Here is a 22,262-nt window from a genome sequence, read left to right as displayed (position 1 = left end):
TTATACAATAATTTTGATTTTGTGTAATTTTATACAATTTTATACAATAAATTTGAACTTTGGAATAATTTTGATTTGAATCTTATATACTTATCCTCTTATATTGTTCTTGTTTAGTTATAGTCATTTTGGTTGTTCGGGCTTTGTCCTATTATTGTAATTCACCTTTTTTTTTGATAAATTAACAATTTACATTATATTAAGTTTCAATCACTTATATTTTTTATATCATATTTTCTAAAATTAATACAATAATAATTATAATTACAAATAATATTTTTTTAATAATTATAATTATATTCAACCATTATAAAGTACAATAATAATAGAGTCTAAACATAAATTAAATTAAAATTTGAATTGAAAATTCATACACGATTTAGATAAATTAGACCTCAACCTTATAGTAAAGCAAAATCTCATTGTATTTTATGTTTACGGATTGACCGGTAAAAATATTCATGGGTCGGATTGAATTTAGTTTGGGTTAGGTCTATACGTGATACCGATAATATCTATAATAGCCTAAGCTTGGTGTGATCTGGAACATGAAACTCAAATTTTGGTCAAACTTGTCTGTATTTATAAATGATTAATCGAAGCTGGTTCAAACATGCCCATAATTTTTTTATTTTTAAATATAATTTTTAGATTTAATATCTAGTAATATATATTTACCATTATTATATACATTTATTAGATTTCTAAATAAAAATAATTTAACATATTTTTTAAAATATTTATTTTACAGCATAGTATATTTAATATGATATAAATTAAATAATATATATCATATTATAACCTTAAAAGGAGTTAGCCCAAGCGAAGCTTGAGTTATGAATATTGGAGTCTAAGGTTTGTTCATATTTTAAACGGGTCAAAGACTTAAAAATTTTGCCAGATGAGATTTTGGACTTGAATGAATAGTTTGATTCTTGAACAGCTCTACAGGGATTAATCTATAAAAAGTTGAAATTATTAGCGCATGAAAACGTGAAAAGTATTTGGTCCTAATCTGCAATTTTCCATTAAGCACAACAACTGCAACAAAAATACGTGGTCAATTTGGCTTTGAGAAAATAGAGATTCAGATCCAGGAAGAGAAACAAGGAAAGAAAAAAACGAAACAGATGGGAATCAGATTCATATTAATGGTGAACAAGCAAGGGCAGACTCGTCTTGCCCAATACTATGAATGGCTCACCCTCGAAGAACGACGTGCCCTCGAAGGCGAGATCGTCCGCAAGTGCTTAGCCCGCAACGAGCAACAGGTTCTTAATATTTACTTTCTATGTTTTTCCTTTTTTTTTTTACTCCGTGTTTCATATTTTTCTAATTGGAATTTTGTCTGTTCGCGGTTTGTTAGGGATTTGGAATATTCAAATTTTAATTCCATAGAATTTAAGTGTAGGATTTTAGTTACTTCAGAATTTATGCTCTATTTATTAATTTCCAGTTATTAATTTGCTTAAATTCGTGACAGTGTTCATTTGTTGAGCATCGGAATTACAAAATTGTATACAGGCGTTACGCTTCGCTGTTTTTCTTAGTTGGAGTTGACAATGATGAAGTAAGTTCCGTTTCTTTTATTTTGTTTTTACCCTGAGATCATGTTGGTAATTGTTTGATGTCCTTTGATAAAGGTGGATGCCTTAATGGTTGAAATCTTGTGGAGGAGGGAAAGGGTAAGAGGGCATCGGAGGTTGGTCTCTGGGTCTCGATCTAAAGCATAATTTGGTGTCTGAAACTGAGCGTATGATGAGCAAAGAGTGTTTAGGGTGCTATCCTTCCTTAGCTTTGGAGGAAGCTGTTAATGCTATCGGGCAACCTACTGCTTGCTATGAGTTGCCTTTTTGTTGGTGGTGGGAGTTTTGAGTGGCCTCATAATAGAATTTGGGTCCTGTGTGGTCTTTGAGGTGTCAGACAGTGTAACCTCTGGAGATCCGAGGACACCCTCAAGTACTTCTTGGTCCTAGACAGAGCTGTTGAGCTTGATGGATTTGGGTCAAAGTCCGGGTTGTGTGCTTGCTGGCCTGTTGGACTTAATTGTAATAAAGACGTAATTAAGCATCTAGCTTATATGTTCTTGATTTTGGGGGGAACATGGAAGAGAAAATGTATTAGAAGTTGGTATTTTAATATGAACAAGACCTGATTCATGCTTATATATTTTCCGGTTTGCTTATTGCTTGCCAACTTATATTCATTTTTATCCTCCTTTTATTCTTCAATGTGGCAGAATGAGCTTGCAATATTGGAATTTATACATCTCTTGGTTGAAACCATGGACCGCCATTTTGGCAATGTGGTAAGTTCTTCCCCAAGAAGATGTGTATTAGTCTCAAACCCCTTCAAAGTGACTGGATTTGTATATTCGTGTCTTTTACTCATCAATAGCTCTTTGTTTATCAAATTTGATTGCAGTGTGAGCTAGATATCATGTTCCACTTAGAGAAGGCTCATTTCATGCTGGAGGAAATGGTTATGAACGGTTCTATCGTTGAGACAAGCAAGGCTAATATTCTAAGTCCGATTCAGCTGATGGACAAAGCATCATGAGGGTGTAAAAGGGTTAGTTAATTTTCTAGATTGAATATTGTGATTTTCTTTGTGAGCCCTGGCAAATTGTTTGTTATTTTCTCCCTGTTTGTTTACTGTTTTTGTTCTCCCTTTCCTATATAAATTTCAATTTTCAAAGTTTAGCAAGTTGTACAATAAGTTAAGTAGAATACAAACTGTTGAGAGTTTTCTCCTTACTGAATCATATGCAATGTTTGCTTGTATCATAGTATCATGGTAGAGGTGGCTTAGCGGCATTTGAATTATACTCCGTTGAAATTGGTGGAAAATATCAATTTACACCCTCTCATACTTGCTCATGTTTATACCAACTAACCATAGCTTAACTACATTCACTGTGTCTTTGGTCTCACGGTATAACATTTGCTTCAGTTTTATTACTTTACCCTCTGGCCTATTAGTTCAAATCAGGGGCCTTATGAGTCTTCTGTTCCTAAAAGGTTAAGACATAAAAATGGCGCATTGCTTTGAAAATTTTATACTTAGCAAGTTATTCAAACGTCCTATCAAACATCCTATGACCCTTGTGCACTTTTGGGAAGCTTGCATCTTGACGGGAAATTCAATATAAATTTAGCTACCCTTTTTATTGTTCCTTCTTGGCGACACCCCTCTCCTGGCTGTCTGAGGGGGCACCCCTCTCTCCTAGCTGTCCAAGCCCTCCTTGGGAGCCTTAACCCTTAGGCTTCTACCTCAGTTCCCCTTTTGCACTCAGTTGTGCCCGTCCTTCCACAGAAAATAACAGTTATTTAACTTTTTTATGGAATTTTTCTTCGGGAAAAGTCTTCTTTCTAGTGGTGAATCATCTGCATGTATGCAGAGTTAGATTTATTAACCACAAGCATCATTTGATTCATGGCATAAGTAGGGTAGGGGTGATCATTGTTCATATTTTTGCCTCTTCAGAAGAGAGGATCAACATTGAGGAAGTGAAGCCATACTATATCACCCTCATCCAAAAGGTGTATATATATACATATGTATTTTCATATGTATGTACAAGTTCAAAAGCATATATATGTAATACAGGATATACTTTATTTTTCTTTTCCCTTTTGGGTTAGAGATGAGTCCTGGTTATCAGGAAAGATAAGTTAGTTCCTAAGGGTAGGAATATCATAGGGATGCAACGGCTTGGGATCTAAAACCACCCCAACTTGGCCTCAAAAATTTCAATAGAAACCTGCCTGCCTCACTCGAACTCGTTTTTTTTTCTTTTAAAGTCTTATAAAATCAAATCAAAACTCGACTGACCAAAAAGAAAAAAAGATTCCCCATCCTAATATGCATGTACTAAGAAACCTTGGACCCTTGCAATTGGAATTGTCCAACCTAATAGCTTTAGACCGAATCAATACTCTACTTAACATTATCAAAAGCAAAAATAAATTATAATTGATCTTTAGACAATTGGTTCAACAAAGGGCAGTCATTGTCTTCAACTTTAAATAAAGAGAGCTTACAGCCCACTTTGTTGGCTCAATCTTTAGAACTAAGGCAAAACTTTAGAGGTTCAGACACTGCAAGAATTTAGGCATTACAGCTCACATGCATTTGTTTAGTACTCAAGTAAAATATGGAGCCACCCGCTATATTTGCATGCACTTAGATATATTATAGTTCTTATGAAAGCTACCCAGCCATCTCTGTTATATCTTTCTTATTGCTTTTTACAACTTGTGGATTACATATGGCCCCAGTTTGCATTATTTGGTGGAAACAATCATTTGATCACAGTTTAAATGGGTAGCTTTTTGTTAAATTGGTATTATTAAAATTTATATTTTCTTTTTGTGTTGTTATATTTACGTCGGGTCTCCTTGTTTATTGTTATATTTCACAATTGAATCGGGATCCAGTTGATAGGAGACAGTACTTCCGTCTACTGTCAAATAATAGCATAGATAACTTAAAACACAAATTCATGAATTCATATAACATATATGTATTCTTTTTGATGTTATAGTTATATTTTAGATATTTTATATTTATGTAACCTTTGATCAGTTAACAATTAGTATTGTATAGATTTGACTTTAATTTTTTAAATCAAACTCAAATAGCTTATTTGCACAGCTAATCCTATTAACACAAGACAAGGTGATGCCATGTAATTAACTTATTATAGTAAACTAATAGCTTATCTTATTTAACTTCTCATTTTTTAAAACAATAATCTTATGTACATACTTTAATTCTATAAACAGTAGAATGTGATAAAATACTAAGGAAAAAAAACCTTAAAAAGCTTTATGGAATATACGTTCATTGGAAACATATTGGTCAAATTATGCTATTAGACCTTGTACTTTGTGTAAATTGTGGATTTAATACTTGTGCTTTAATTTGATCAATTTTAGTCTCTATATTTTTCGAATTTTGAAATTTTAGTCCTGGTCCAATGGTAACAATGGTAATGGTTAAATCTGTTTGGTTAAATTATATCATTAGTCCTGTATTATGTGTAAAGTTGTAGATTCAGTTGACTTTCGCCAATTGGTTCATTCTTAGAAGTTATATTTTTTAAAATTCAAAATTTTAGTCTTAATGCAAACGACCGCCGTTAAATCTGTTTATTGAGTTTTTGAGTAATTTGTGAAAGTAATAAACAGATAAAGCAAGCATTACATATGTGATAATAATATGTTTGACATATTAAAATTTTAAAATAACAGAATTTAACTTAATGAATTTAATAATTATCATTTAGTTAAAATTAAAACTTTCAATTTCTAGAAGTAAATACGAAAGATGACCAAATTAATCTGTAAGTATTATATTCATAATTTATACAAAATACGAAGTCTAAAACAGAATTTTACCTAACATATTTACTTCCATGGCTTTATCCTTTTTGGATTTGGATACCATTAAAATTGAATCGATCATATGGAAACCTCCAAGTCCTCTAATTTGGGGAAAAAGAAAAGAAAAGAAATCAAACCTCGGACGGTTCCAAATAATATTGGTAACTGTTGGACAATGACATCCAACGAAGATGGGTTCATTGGCCATCAAAATCAATCACCATGCTTTTGTCAATTTATAACACTTCCTTTATTATTCCTTTCTTTGGAACCTCCACCACATACATATTTACTCGCTAAATATTAGTTTAGGGTGTTTTTTAATATCATAAAATATTTATAAAAATGTAACTACATTGCATTGTAATTAATGGAAATGTAATTTTAATGAAATTACTTTTTTTTAAATAAATAAAAGGGTGTCTCAAAATTATACATGAATTTTAATTGAATTTGCATTAATTTAGTGTAGTTATACACGTCAAACTCTGTTTGTGATTTAGATATATATTTAAAACTTTAATTTTGATTTAATTGTATACATTTAAAGAAATAAATACCTCAATTTATTTGTATGTTGGATAAATATAATTATTTATATATACAACATGTAAACATAAAATGATGTTATATCAATAATTGTGTTAATAATTTACGAGAATTGAATCAAATTAAAATTTTATGTATAAAATTACACATTAAACTAAAGTTCATGTATAGCTTTGAAATTTATCTAAAAAAAAGAATTTAGAAATTATTATGATTAGTTTTAATTTTTCTATAAGAAAAAATAAATATAATCGAAGTATTTTAATTACACTTAATTTAATAAAACTCGTCAATCATAATAATAATTTAAATTTGTTACATGAAATTACGAGCAATGACACAGGTGTAAAACGAAGTTAATTCTATAATATTATAATATGTTAAGAGTCGAAGTGTTTAAATTGTTAGTGCATATCTTGACTTGTATAGAGTAAGTACTTAAAATTATTATCATACACTAATTTAATACGAGTTAAAATCATATTGCCCACTCTTACCTTAAATGTCATATAAAATAAATGTTAATAATTTTTTTATTTTTATAAAAATAAAAACAATTATATTAAATATAAAAATAAATGATGATAATAATTAATACTGAGCAGATAAAAACAAAGACACGTTGTCCGTACAAATAAAAAGTTGACACGAAGTGGGGCAAGGGATTTGTCTCGTACAGCGAGCTTCAAGTCGGGTTTTGTCGGCAAGCGACAGAGGATTTCCTTACAGCAATGACATGCCACGTGTAAGTTCACTTTTCCTTCTTTCTTCTCTTTTTGTTTGTTCTGCTTCTCTGCAAATTCTCTCCCTCTCTTGAAATATGGTTCTATTTTATCCTCGACTGTCATTCACCCCATTAGTTGCCCATTTACCATATTACCTCTATTAAAATTAAATAAATAAAAGATTAATTAATTAATTTTTATATATTAAATTAAAGAGTAAATTATTTATTTTGTTAAAAATTTTATCCATTTTAACTATTGAAATTTGATCTTTGTACTTTAACATAACATACATCTAGCACACCACCAAGTTCGTTCTCGACTTTTTGAAGCTGCCCTAAAAGATAAAGCATTTATGATGAAACATTAATAGCTCTAAGTATTTAATTTATTTATTTTAGTTTGAATTTTTTTTTCCACATAAAAGTTGAAAAAAAATTGTGGGCCCCTTTTAGCTAAGGGCCGTAGACAACTACACTCTCAAACAACCCTTAAGGCTGGGCCTGCACACCACTTGTCTTTGTACTAATTTACTCTTTGATTTAATATACAATAACTTTTTGTTTATTTTTTAGTAGAGAGTGCAAAATACTAGTTGACTCCTAACACATAAACCTCTATGGTGATTTTATGTCCCAATATTACATTTAAATATACTAAAATGTTTTAAAAAGAAAACTTCTCCACTTCCTTTAAAATTTTTGATGTTAAACAAATTAATTTATATTAAAAAATTAAAAAATAATTATTTTTAATTCAAAAAACAAATAACGAAGTACAATTAACATTTTTAATCAATTTTACATAATTTAACCGTCATACTAATATTTTATATAAAGGAGAAAAATAATATGATAATAATCACAATACTGAAAGATTTACAAAATTAACTAGAAATGCTTCACCGTGATAAACAAATAAATATATCATTTAAAATTTATTACTTTAAATTGATATTAAATTGCTAAAACTTAATTTTATTTATAATACTTAGATTAGTCATAATTCTCTCAATCTTTAAAGTGGTAGAGATTATGTGTTTGAACAGGTTTGTATATATCCTCAAAAATTACTAAAATAAATTTATTTTATTTTATTAAAAAATTGATTGTTATATGAAAAATATAAATTATATTATATATTTTAAAATTAAGTAACGCTACTGTATAAAGGGCAGAAATGTAAACTAAAAAGTCCAACAAACGTTATCGTTATATTGGCACCGAATGAGCACGTTGGCGGTGGGGAATGAAGTTGTTCTAGAATGCGCTAGAAACAGTTCACTGAAAAGGGAAAAGCACTCACATTTACCGGCATTTGCAAAATTCTAAGGTCAAATAAAAGTTCAAATCTAAAAAATAAAAAATATATTGTATATAATTTTAATTAACACAAAATTAAAATTTCACAGAATTATTAAAATGTAAAAAATATTAATATATGGTAAAATTTTAAAAAATATAAATAAAAATTTACATTTTTTTCAGGATGGTTACCGCGCGATAGCGATGATGACTAATTCTTTCGTCGTGGGTGCTCTCTAAATAAATAAACGGTTGGTTGCTATCAATAGAAAGTCGGTAGAATTTTTTATTATTCGTAGATGAATCTTAATTTATATTATATAAATTTAAGATATTAAAAATGCATATGTTTGTATTGCTTTTAAATTATTTTAGATTTTAGTTTATTATTCATATATCATGACTTGTTGATTTTGTAATAATATAAACAAAGGCAAAGCTAATGTTTTTTTTAAGGAGATTAGAATAAATTTATAAATTTTGAGAGGTAAATGTGTAATTTTATTGTTTTGAAAGGGATTAATATTGAAAATTCACTTTTTTGGAATATATCGATTGCAATTTTTTAAGGGTAAATAACTTTTAGTCATTAACTTTGGTTAACTTTTTTCAATTTGGTTTCTAGCCTTTTTTTGGTCCACATTAATCTTAACTCGACAAAACTTCTTAATTCTAGTCCCTATGATGATATGGCACTTTATGATAGTGCCATTTTTTTAAGGAAAAAATTATATATTTATGTGATGGTGTGGCATAATATTAGAAATTGAAAAAATTATCACCATATTAATGTGGACCAAAAAATATTTAGGGGCTAAATTAAAAATATATCAAATTTAAAGACTAAATTTTAGTTTATTTCAATTTTTAACTCTAAAAGTAACTAAAAGAACACCCCTTGCCATATTTTATATTCCTGTTTTGGGGTCCTCCCTATTAGACCTGTCCATGGGTCGGCCAAAATATGGGCCTAAAATTTTGCTCAGGCCCAGCCCAGGAAAAAAATAATAAGCTCGAGCCCGGCCCGATTTTTAATAAACACAAAAAATATTTTTAAAATAAAAAAATATTTTTAAAATATTTTAAAATTAAAAAATAAAAATAAAATATATATTTATTATATTCGGGCCGGGCCGGGTCGGGCCAGGCTTGGGCCAAAAAAGTTGAGCCCAAACTCGGCCCTTTTTTAAACGGGCCTTATTTTTTTGCCCAAGCCCATATTTCGGGCTTATATTTTTACCCGAACCCTCCTATATTTTGGGCGGGCAGTTGGGCCAAGCCGGACCGCCCGACACATGGATAGGTCTACTCCCTATTACCAAAATTACTTTATTTTTTTGCCAATTTTTTTCCTTTATTTAATAAAATAGTTTTATTTTCCTTCTTCAAGGAAAAAACAGAAGGAAAAAAAAAACAGAATTTCCCAAATTTATCCAGCGGATCTGAAGCTCCAGCGCTTTTGGAACGCTAGGGACCTAGCTGAATTAATTATTCGAAAGCGTCGCTTACCTCCCAGCTCTGTCACGAAACGATTTCGAATCTTCCTCACCATTAAGCCACGTAGCAATGACTATTCATTTTCTCCAGTAAAATTCAACTTCTGACAGCACGTGGCGATCAAACAAGAACTTTCACCTCTACTTAAATAAAAAGCCCGTAACACCAACACTTCCCCTCCACCTATATAGTTCTACTGCAGTTGAAAGGGGAAACACAAAATTATACCTCCTTGATTATTTAACTAACTGTGGTTAATTTAACTTAACCATCGTTAAATTCCCCCTTTACTTTTCACTGCTAGCTTCTGCTTATAAAGCTAGCTAAACCTTGGCGGAGTTTTTTCATACAATATCTAATAAATATGGTTGGAGAAGCTGGTCAACTCAATCCGACGGTCCACGTTCCGCCTTGGCCTTATGTAAGCGATGATCTAACGGCGGAGGACAACTTCAGTGATAACGGCAACCCCTTTTACCTCCAGGAAGCGTTAGCAGCGCTGCAATGTTACTTGCCGTCCGACGAACTGGGTTTCGAGTCGGATTCCGAGATTTTGAGCCTTTACAATCCGGATTCTCCCGTCGATTCTTACTCGTGCGATCATTTCCGGATGTTCGAGTTTAAAGTCCGGCGGTGCGGGCGTGGCCGGTCGCATGACTGGACCGAGTGTCCATACGCTCATCCCGGCGAGAAAGCTCGACGGAGGGACCCGAGGAAGTTTCATTATTCCGGTACGGCTTGCTCCGATTTCAGGAAAGGGAACTGTCGGAAAGGAGACTCTTGCGAGTTCGCTCATGGGGTTTTCGAGTGCTGGCTACACCCTGCTCGTTACCGAACCTTGCCGTGTAAAGACGGGTCGGGTTGTCGGCGTCGGGTCTGTTTCTTCGCTCATACTCCGGACCAGCTTAGGGTTGTCAACTTTGCTGATTCTTACGATAGTTCACCGCCTTGTACGAAAGCAATGCCGTTTTCCGGTTCTCCACGGGCCGAGTCTTCGCCGCCGGTTTCACCTATGTCTCAGTCGCCTACTATGAACACTATGGTGGCTTCTTTGAGGAACTTGCAGCTCGGTAAAGTCAAGTCTTTGCCTTCTTCTGGTTGCGGGTCTCCAAGAGGGTCAATGATCCGACCCATTTTATCTAGCCTACCTAGTACTCCGACCCGAAACCTGACCCGTCCTGGGATCGGGTACTTGGATTTCGGGTGCGGAGAAGAGCCTGTGATGGAAAGAGTGGAGTCGGGAAAGCACTTGCGTTCAAAAATGTTTGAGAAACTGAGCCAAGAGAATTCTTTGGAAAGGGTTTACTTGGGTCGGGTTTCCGGAGGTCCGGATGTGGGTTGGGTTTCGGACCTGGTGAACTGAGCCAACTCGCTTCCATCATTTATTTTTCTTCTCTGTAAATAGTTTCCGAAGGGTAAGAGAAGAAAATATGAGCCATATATATTCGGTCGAATCAGTGTAAAATATGAAATATTATTTCTTACAAAATATTATTTTAAAGGTTGAACTTATGCTTACAATTATTAATTATTATTAAAAACTTTGTAGTAAATTATTGTTATTATTATTATTAAAAACTATCGTCAAAGTTTAAACTTCATATTTGAGTTTATGTTGGGTTAAGATGGATAATGCTTTTATCTTTTATTAGTGTAAAAATAGTGATTGTGGTTAGATTAAGTATTTTAATAATACTTAACAAGTTAAATGTACTGTACATATTTATATTTTATTTAAATTTATAAATATTTTAAATTTTATGTCTATTTCAATTGTTTTTAATAAAATATAAATATATTATCTGGAACATAATAAGCTAATAGGTACTACTTCAGTATGAAAGAGACGTCTTTGGAAAGATTAAGCAGACATAGAAGCTGTGAAATAAGTTTTTTTATTTTAATTTGATATTTTCAGTTTTTATATTTTTAGAATTTTAAAATTGTAGGCGTTACTAAATGCTAGCTATCAAATTTATTAAATTAGGTTGTGTTATTTTAAAGTTTTGATGCGATAAATATATTATCGTATATATAATGACATGTCAACTTATTGTTTTTATATATTTTGTACAACAAATTTAATTGTAGATTTAACTACTACTATTTGCATTAAGATTGAAATTTTGAAATTTGAAAAATATAGTGACTAAGAATGAGTTTGGATGGGTGGTACGTTTACCTGCGGTTAGTGTAAAAACAGATGTGGCAGTGAGATTATATACTGTAGCGATATTATAGCGTGAGACAAAGAGTAAGCTAAACGCACCGCACCGCACCGCACTACACCCAATCGTCCATCCAAACCCACCCTAAAAGAGCTTCTTTGGATGAACGTGCGTTTACCTACGGTTAGTGTTAAAACAGTTGTGGCGATGAGATTATATATTGTAGCAATACGGTAGCGTAAAACAAAAAGAAAACTAAGCACATTGCATTGGAGGCAAATGTCCATCCAAAGAAGTCTTAAGGCTTTGTTTGGTAAGGTGGAAAAAAAAATTGGAAAGAAGAAAAATTGAAGGGGTAGAAAACTAAAATGATGAAAAACATACATATATATATTTCCTTAGGCGTGCTTGATAGGGAGGATGAAAAAATGAAAAAAAAAATTTCTTTCCATCTTTTATTTGGTACAGTTGAAAAATGAAAGTAAATAAAATAAAAAATTTAAAAATGCATAATTTCGAACCAACATACACTTATCTCTCATTTTCTCTCCTCCCATTATTCCAATTAGGATGTATTGATTTCTATGTATTAGGATGAAAAATGATCATCCCTCTTATTTTATTTCCTCTCACTTTTCAGCAAACTCCAATTTTTTTCCCACATTTCTACTGCCTCTTCCCATTCATCTATCTTTCGATCCAACCAAGACACATTGAGTCTATAACTTTACACATAATATAAGATTAATAGTAGAATTTAATCAAACTGATTTAATGTTATGGTTTGATTAGGACTAAAATTTTAAAATTTAAAAAGTATAAGGACTAAAACTAATTAATTCAGAAACAACATAAACTAAAGTTTATTAAATTAAAATATTATTATTAAATTTATAACGTATACATAGTAAAAGATCTAATATTAAAAATTTATTGTAAGATCATTAGCTCTTTGTAGAGATGATGGTGACGATGATATGATTGACGTACTCTCATGGATTCTTTTAAACCGTCGGGTCGTTTGTCAAATAATTCCTTCAATTTTAAAACATTATTAGGTTGAATTATATTGATGGGCAGAGTCAGAAAATTTTGTGGAATGATTGGAATTAAATTAAATATATTTATGAGATTAAAAATATAATTTTATTATTTTAATAATTTATATCTTTATAATTTTAAAGAGTTAAATTAAATTTTTATCATTTTTGAGGGGGTTAAAATGTAATTTTACTATTATTAATTTAAAATTTTTTAAATTATAAAAAACTTAAATTAAAAATTTATCATTTTAGAGAGGTCATGACCCCCTCGGTCTCTTAGTGGTTCCACCATTGATTACACTTTTTTTGGGGGGTTAAAATGTAAGGTTTTGATATTTGTTTGATGAAATTTAAGATTATTTAACATCAAATTTTATTAAATTAATTTAAAGTATAATAACTTATTTAACCTTCCAAGTTCCAACTTTACAAAAAAACAGTCATTTTCGTTTTCCATTTAAATTTTCATTCTTTTTAACTTTTAAACTTGTATTGTTTGTCAAATCATTCCCAAAATAGATAGAAAATTTAATGTTTGTTAACTTTACTAACATGACGTGTATGTCACATTAGCAATTAATTAATTTTTAAAATTAAAAATAAGTAGAATTGTTAAAAAGGTAACAAAATTATTTTTTAATTAAATATTAATTACTAATGTGACATGCAGATGGACTTCATGAGAATTCCATGTCAATAAAGTCAACTTTTTCATTCAAGTACTAAAATAGGCGAAAATTTAGATGGAGAGCTAAATGATTTTTTTTTTTGTAAAGTAAGAGGGCCAAATAAGTCATAATGACATATTTTAATTACACCAATAGATATAAAATATTATTATTGTTTTTTCTTATATTGGGCAGGGGGTAAAGGTTACATGATTTGAACCCGTGTCAAATGGGTGTATGACAAGAATTTTAACTGTAACACCCCAACCCGTATTCCTCGTCGGAACCGGGTTACGAAGCATTACCGAAGTTTACAAATCAAAACAAGTTATCAAAGCATCATTTTAATCTAAATTATAAACATATCAAATCCAAACCAATTTTGCCTAGTTCATGAGCACTTAAACATAGAATTAAATTCACATGCACCTATCTAGATTTAGTGCAATTTACCATGGCATAATATAGCTTCAAAAACAAACACATATTTATATGTATAAAACCAACCAAAATTAAACTTATAACCTCATTTACAATCAAACCACAAAATAATTATTATTTAGACACCCTAGGTACATGCCGACACAAAAGACAAACATCACCACATTTGAGTTCGGGATCATTGTTGGATGCTGAATCGACGATCAAAAGTTAAGTACCTAACCTGCGCACGGGAAACAAAACCATACGCTGAGTAAAACTCAGTGGTATTTCTATAATCTGAATATTTAAAGACAAAATAACATAATAGGCACAATTAAATATTAAGCACAATTGAATATTTAAAATTCATATTTATTTATACAATAGCATTAACCATTCAATACTCAAATCATAAATACATCATTTTATACCATACTCAATTCTCATTATTTGCCATAAAATAGTTTCTCACAATATAATGCACGTTCACTTAAACAACAATAATATTCATTCCGTGTCCAATTCATGTGTCTCAATCCATATTTCAATTCATAGTGTCATTTTCATTTCACATATAATATCATCCAACATCGATCATAATGTCATTTCATTTAATTACCCCTATTAAAATGACTCAGACTCGGACAGATACACGAATCCAACCAAAACACACTAGTTTGGCACCTAGTGCTTCATTGGATAATTCGAAGTAATAATTTGACATCCAGTGTCTCATCGGCTAAACCGAAGTAAATTGGCATCCAGTGCCTCACCGAATTAATCCGAAGTAATAATTTGACACCCAGTGTCTCATCGACTCGAAGTCGAAAAAATCCCTGAACTCTTCCAATCCTATGGCATACCATCTATATCCGACTCAGCTCGATACAGTTAATAGGGTTTCTATTCACTTTTCAAATACAACCAATATTCATTTCAATTCAAATAATCAATATATTCAATATATATATACCAATTCAATCAATATAAATTCAATAAATTCATCACATACTAAATCAATCCATTTCAATTGCAAAACACAATAATTCTCACCCCAACACTTACCATATACATTAAATTGAATTATAACAATTAACAACTAAATTCGGATTATAGAAATACAAACCAGAAATTCCGAGCTATTCCTCGTCGATTTTATCTTTCCCCTTTTTAGTCGAGGATTCCGGTACAAAGTTAGCTACGAAATTAAACAATTAAAATTCATCAATACAATACAATTCAATTTCATATTGCATATTTCAAATTTTACTCAACATTTGTCTAAATTCCAATTTAGTCCCTAAACCGAGACTAATTTTATTTCTTCACAATCAATTCTATATTTTCATTCAATTTCCACTTTAAACTATATTTAACTCTCTAATTTCACTTAAATTCTTAATTTTTGAATTTTTCACAATTTAGTCCCTATTACTCAAAATTTACAATTTATTATACAAATAAATCCTTTTTCACTTCTAACTTAAAAATCTATCAATTTAATCCCTAATACTAAAATTATTCAACATTAAAAACATTTAAAAACTCAATAATTTCTAAAATTTTGACATGGGTCGGGTAGTATTTAATACCGGGATTCTAAAAACATAAAAAGAAAAAGAAAAAGGGACTAAATTGACTAACCAATTAAACTTAAAACTTTAAAACCCTAGTTTTCTCCTTCCTTTCTTTTTCTCGTGCTTCGTTTTTGCTTCTCTGTTTATTTCTCCATTTCTTTTCCTTTTATTTTGTTTTATTATATAATATAATATATAATATATACTTAAACATTAAGATATAATTTTATAATTTATATAACTTTAAATTTTATAAATATCTTCATCTTATGCTGTCTCATTTAATGTCAATGGCATAATAGCTTATTTAATCCCTTAAAATTTTCTTTAATCTATAATTCAACTTTCACCCTATATGCAATTTAGTTCTTATACCTAATTACTTTTAATTCAAGCAAATTCACTTAATCGAAACCTAATTAACTACACAACCTAATTAACGTAAAAATATTTACGAGTCTGGTTTACGGGAACGGGGTCTCGGGAATGCATTTTTTTTAATTTGATCATTTTTAATTAATTAACCATCAAAACATTGAAATTTCTTAACGAAACTTTAATAACACCTTAATGACACTCCGTAAATATTTATAAAAATATTTACGGCTCAGTTTATAAAAACAAGGTTCCGATACCTTATTTTCTAAAACCACTTGAACTTAATAAATCACTTATATAAAATAAATTATCAAATCAAAAACTTTTTTTTTTAAATCACATTTGATTCGTAAATATTATTTAATATTTACGAACTTACTTGTAGAAATTGATGGCCTCGAAATTACCATTTCCGACACCACTGAAAAATGAGCTGTTACATTAATTACCATTTCATACAAGCCAAGACAAATAAAAATAATATTAAACCCTAAAAGTTAATTATGAATATATTGAAAAAAAAGGCTTATATGTCGAAACGCCCTTAAGAAAATATGAAAAAAAATCAATTAAGCATTGAGATTAAATTCACACCAATTAAGCCCTGACGATAACTAAAATAATCAATTAAGCCCCTCCGTTAATGGTTTTTGTCATTGACCACATTGACTGTTAAAATAAATTGTCAAATCTATTTGATGGTAACACATGACAGCTTCTAGTTTAATATAATATTTTCTCATATAAAATTATTAAAAAATCATTGTAAAAATATTTCAGAATATTAAAATTGATATAAACGGTTAAAAATTATAAAAAATAATTAGAACTTGTAAATATTATAATAAACTTCATAAATTTAATAAATTATAAAAATTCATAAAATTAATAAAAACATGTTTAAAATATTTAAAATTTTATAAAAATATATTAAAATTATTAAAATATTATAAAAATTAATAAAATATTATAATTTATATGAACTTATTAAAAAAAATTATAAAAACTTAAACTTGATCAAATCAACAAAGGTACTTATATGGAAAAAGTCATCGAACTTTTTAACTTGAGAACCAGGTAGTTGAACCGATTTTTTTATTTTTTAATATTTTAATATTACAATAAAATAAAATTTATTAATACAATTAACTTAAAATTTTTTCATTCGATTCGGTTGAACTCTCGCGTAATGCCCCTATAATAACTAATACAACCTCAAAAATAAATCGGGGTAATGGTGTCCCTTCAACCGACCACCTACTCAAAGTGAATGGCTATTAACGTAAAAGAGAACACACATGGTTTGTCTATCTAATATTATAAATCTAGTCCCTACCTACAATCTAACAACAATGTTTCAACGAATTCGTCCCCAACTAAACCAACTATTTATTTATTTGCCTGCCTCCTTTTCCCCTATTTTTCAACATAATAATGCAAGTATTATGTTGTCGGTTTCATTTTGGTATAAGTCGTATCGCTCCATTGTTTAAACCAAACTTTAAATAGGGTAAATTGCTTCGTAAACCCTCTTTGTTTATTATTTTCTTTTATTTCCCATCAACACAAAAAATAGAAAGGCCTTTTACCAATTAGTTCAAAAAAACTTTTCTACCAAAAAATATTTTTGTAAAAAAGCCGATTCCAACTGGAAACAAATTTTATTTATTTTTTTTGTTCAAATTATATTTGACATAACAGTTAAATGATATTGATAGTAGTATCCTTTTGCTCACATTGTATCTGGAAACTATAAATTTAACTAATAATTATAATTTATACATAATAAGATTTTTCTAAAGTTTTTATATTTATAATATTATACCGTGTTCGTAAATCAAATTGATAATAAGGATAATTATAATTATAATTTATACAAAGCAAAAATATTGCCAACCACACCCTTAAAGCTTTTATTTAATAGTTAGTCAAAATGAGAAATTTAAATATAAAATCTTTGGATATTTTAGGTCATCAGATTTCAATCTAGTGCTGTCAGTATATTTATACTTATTGAACTTTTTGTGACCTGATAATTTTATATTAAAATTTATTTCGTATGCATAGTTTTGTTGGAATAATTTAATATTTTATTTCTAAATATGTTTATTTAATAATTGTATCATAGATATCATTATTAAAAATTTAACCCAATTTTTTATGAAGTGCAGCATGCATATTCTAAACTCAAGCAATTGGTCGAAAGGGAGTTTACCATGATCATCATTTAAATGTGTAGGGTTCATGTACGGTTCATTTATTCCATGTAAATGGTGATTAAGTATGCATTAAATATTAATGAATGAAAAATTAATGATGTGGAACCAAATCCGTATAGATGTATTTGAGTTTGAGATTGTATTGTAAAAAAAAAAAAAAACTGGTATGTTCTAGAAATAATTGAACAAGTGTTTGATGTTGGGCATGGACTAGATGGGCAGCCCAATTAATGTAAAAATGGGGGTACAAAATATTTCTTTCGTTTGTTGGCAAGAGGCTGATGATGTTAAATTTTACCGCAGTTGACCACTTGGGAATTTGATGTTCCAGTGGACCGATTTTGGTACTATGATTTGCGTGGTCCAAAATTTTTACTCTACAAGCTCACCGACACTTAGATTTGTAATAATCACTAGGATTAATGAATTATTTAAAGTTTGAATTTGGTATTTGTTTTCGTATTGAAGTCTGAATTATTTTTTGTCAAAATTAATCACCGAATTAAGTGTTAAAGATTCATTGGAAGTATGAAAAAGTTAACATTGTTAGTCTCAGATATCATTTGTGTAACTTAAGTATCGATTTGAACAAAAAAAAATATAAGTACCAAAAAGTATATTTAACTATTTTCAGTTGCCTATGAGGTTATGCATTCATTGAGAAGTAGGAAAAGGAGTTGGAGAGCGTACGATAGATTTAAGTAGAGGGTTTTCTAAGAGGTATGATGTTCAAGTAGGGTTTTAGTGCACGCTGGGTGAATTTGATTCGTGTCTCGTTTGACTATTGTCACCTATTTAGTTTTGCTAAATGGTTATTCTATTGCCCCTATTAGTTCCAATAAGAGGGGTTAAGGCTAGGTTAACTTGCAGGGGTAAAGTTTAGTAGAAATGTGTTAATGATTTGCCAGTGAGCAGAGCAACCCATGGCGCGAAGCAGACCACCCAAATACAGTTAGAGATCATTAACACTATATTTAGTTCACATGAATGGCATAGCTATTCCGACCTTATTCAACACAACAAAGCCATTCAATTGTTTGGTTGGCTGAAAAGTCAATTCCATTGAATAGCCATTACAGGCTGATTCCTCAAAATCACTAAATAGTAATTCAATGTCACCTCTAATGAAATTTCTCTGTGTTCCTATTTGAACTCCTTAAAGTTTCAATTTTACCCTCACCGGTCTTTGTGAAAGGAAGCAACCAAGTGTGCAAATGGTGGTCACTAAAGGCCCAAGGAGGCCCTTTTAGGTGTAACACCCTAATCTATATCCATCGTCGAATTAGGGTTACAATGTATTACTGGACATAATACAGATCAAAACATGTATTTTTTTTTTGTAATCAATCTTATCAAAACACATACAATTTAAATTTCCAACAATATAACGCAATTTATAAATCATAACACGGGCAAATAATTGTAATACACATAATTCATTTAATCAACTAAAACTCAATTAGGCTTTAGCAATATTGGCATTAGCTTCTTAAATACCTCTTCAAACATTTATCCTTATTTGTCATACATCGAGTAAATATCAATGCAATTAACTTATGGACAATCTGTAAGTCATATCATTTTTATAAATTGACGAGCATGCACATATTAAAAGAAACATAACAACCATGTTACATGACCTAATTTTTATTTTGTTCTAATACATATATGCTGCAATAATTAATGATATACTAAGACCAAACAACTTAACATATTATATACCATTATTCGTATCACCGAATAATACACTATTTCATACCACAATTGATAGTTCAATAATGCACATGCTCTTCTAAGTTATTCAAATAATAAATATAATTACTATGCACACTTTATGCTTAATAATATATCTACTTTTAGTATATTTAATGAAACCTAATATAAGGTTTATTAATCAAAATCAAAAGATACATTACACAATTTACTTTAAAACTTTCAAGAATTAAAGCATGCATATTTTCCCTTTATAACTTGCGCATATATGATCTCAGATATACCATTTTCAAAGTCCATATTTCATTACCATACTAAGCTGGACATTACATATTCGAGTTTTATATATGTATCAACCAATCCATATTATATTTGTATTATGCTATAAAACACATATCTTACTCATTGTTATAAGCCATCCCATTAACCTACTATACATATACACTTGAATCATTATTTTATACCAACCTATACAATTGAAACATGCCATTTTCCAATTTCATATCCAAGCCATAAGTCTTAATCCGAAATACACTAGAACTTATAAACATTCATTTACTCTATTAATAGGCCGAAAGTAAGTAGTCGCCAATATTTACAACCATACTTTAAATTATAATTCTTGACCTATACTTACTCAATTACTAAATTCAAACATATTGTACCTATCATTTACATATTAAATACATAACCTAAACATTATTTTAACATTACTTGTCTAAAGAAATATAACAGACCTACACATTAATGAAATATCACCATATAAATATCATCCACATAAAATTTAAACCATGATCAAAGTAAGCTTAAGTCTTAATTCAACCAAAACCAAGCACAAACAAGAAAATTAAGCCATTTTCGGATGGCTTTAATACATACATTTTCGAATTAAGCAAACCCCAAAGCTAGTCTATACATGCCATAGTTTCAAAAGAAATTTCAGCTTATAATATACCGTAGTTAGTCGATAGTGTGATAGGCTTTACTGATGATCCCCGAGCTCGTAACGACTTCAAAATCTATGAAACAAAGGTAAACAAATACAAACACACACAGTAAGCTATTTAAAGCTTAGTAAGTCATAAGCATAAGCAAAATTTAACTAGTAAAGATTAAAGGCACATAATTTACTATATAAAGATATCATACATTACATAGTCATACTTTGATCACATATACAATTATAATACCGAATATATCCATGTATAAATGCATATAAATCTTTCACATTTGACAACATAGTTATCAACTAAAAACCGAATTACACATATATGTACAAACATGATCATTCAAAATTTATATTCACATACTATATATAATTCCAAATAAATAACTTATCTTATTTCCATATATTCATTTAACTAATACATGCCTGCGCATATAATTTAATTACATATCCGTCTTCGTTTAACATTACCCGTTGAACCGTTCGGAATTTAAAAGGATACGCGAATAGTCGTAAGGCTCGTACAATGCCAACGTCCTAAACGTGGTCTTACATGTAATCACAGATCGATGCGACTATCCCAGGCAGGGTCTTATACGAAAACACAAGTCGATGCCAACGTCCTAGACGTGGTCTTACACGAAAACACAAGTCGATGCCAACGTCTCAAACGTGGTCTTACACGAAAACACTTATCGGAAATCTTATGTCATGACATAAGTATCCCATCTATTCTGAGGGTTTGTATGGGCTTCAAACATTGATTTTCGATTGAATCGAACTCGAAATAAAATCCCTATCCTAGCATACACATTCGGCCAAGACAATTAACCAATTCAATAATTCAATTTAATACATATCTATTATATATATTCATGAATTTTAACAAATTTTAATGCTTATCGACTTACCTCGGATTTCGACGGGTGAAATTGACTAATCGACTACTTTCGACTTCCCTCGATCTAATTCCGTTTTCTTCGGTTCTCGATCTAAACATATTCAAATTTAACCCTTTTATTTACCAAACCATTCAATTTGATCCAAAAACACATAAATGGGAAAATTACTATTTTGCCCTAATATTTTACACTTTTTGCAATTTAGTCCCTATTGCATAAAACACAAAATACACAAACTCTCACAACAAAATAGTTAGTCCGAATCTTCCTTGTATTCATACAAGTCCATGCATTTCATTTATTTTGTATTTTAGTCCCTCAAAAATTTATTTTCACAATTTAACCCTAATTACGCAAATTCACCAAAAAATCAAAAAACAAAACATGTTAATCTAACACATATATTTCATATTTCACCTACTAACATCATAAAACTCAAACATTCATCAATGGCACATTTCAAAATCATCAACAATTCACAAAATTAAGACATGGGTTTTGAAGTATTCAAAGCAATAATCTCAAAAACGTAAAAATTATCAAAAACCGAACAAAATTCATACCTTAATCAAGCTTGCAAGTGCCGGAAATGTTAAAGCTTTTAAACATTCTTCTTTCTTCTTAGTGTCGGCCAAAAAATGGAGAAATAATGCTTTAATTTTGATATATTAAATATATATTAACATTAATAATTAGTTTACTTTATTAACCTTTATATAAATATATATACATATATATAAGGCTATACTTGTACTTTGCCACC

At 29.9% G+C, this 22,262-nt stretch overlaps 2 protein-coding genes and 1 long non-coding RNA gene across 4 annotated transcripts; 2 read left to right on the top strand and 1 right to left on the bottom strand.

Annotated features, from left to right (window-relative positions):
- Positions 1 to 805: 805 nt before the first annotated feature.
- Positions 806 to 2,783, top strand: LOC107931994 (AP-4 complex subunit sigma). 2 transcript variants are annotated; one of them, XM_016863927.2, is made up of 5 exons: positions 978 to 1,271; positions 1,484 to 1,570; positions 1,644 to 1,702; positions 2,240 to 2,308; positions 2,425 to 2,783. In XM_016863927.2, the coding sequence occupies exons 1-5, from the start codon at positions 1,131 to 1,133 to the stop codon at positions 2,432 to 2,434; spliced, it is 366 nt and encodes a 121-aa protein (XP_016719416.1). In that variant the 5' UTR covers positions 978 to 1,130; the 3' UTR covers positions 2,435 to 2,783. The 2 variants fall into 2 exon arrangements, with proteins under 2 accessions (XP_016719415.1, XP_016719416.1); XM_016863926.2 differs by lacking the exon at positions 1,644 to 1,702 and having other exon boundaries at positions 806 to 1,271.
- Positions 2,784 to 9,390: 6,607 nt separating this feature from the next.
- Positions 9,391 to 10,970, top strand: LOC107932084 (zinc finger CCCH domain-containing protein 20). Its single transcript, XM_041109408.1, has one exon. The coding sequence runs from the start codon at positions 9,827 to 9,829 to the stop codon at positions 10,823 to 10,825; it is 999 nt and encodes a 332-aa protein (XP_040965342.1). The 5' UTR covers positions 9,391 to 9,826; the 3' UTR covers positions 10,826 to 10,970.
- Positions 10,971 to 20,446: 9,476 nt separating this feature from the next.
- Positions 20,447 to 22,178, bottom strand: LOC107932048 (uncharacterized). The gene is made up of 3 exons (XR_001693328.2): positions 22,063 to 22,178; positions 21,509 to 21,589; positions 20,447 to 20,670 (listed from the first exon to the last, which is right to left on the bottom strand). It is a non-coding gene; the product is annotated as an uncharacterized lncRNA (long non-coding RNA).
- Positions 22,179 to 22,262: the final 84 nt, after the last annotated feature.

The sequence above is a fragment of the Gossypium hirsutum genome, chromosome D13, assembly GCF_007990345.1.
Source record: "Gossypium hirsutum isolate 1008001.06 chromosome D13, Gossypium_hirsutum_v2.1, whole genome shotgun sequence".
Lineage (NCBI taxonomy): Eukaryota > Viridiplantae > Streptophyta > Magnoliopsida > Malvales > Malvaceae > Gossypium > Gossypium hirsutum.
Note: the sequence above shows the minus strand (reverse complement) of the source record. Positions and strands in the feature narration are given on the sequence as shown.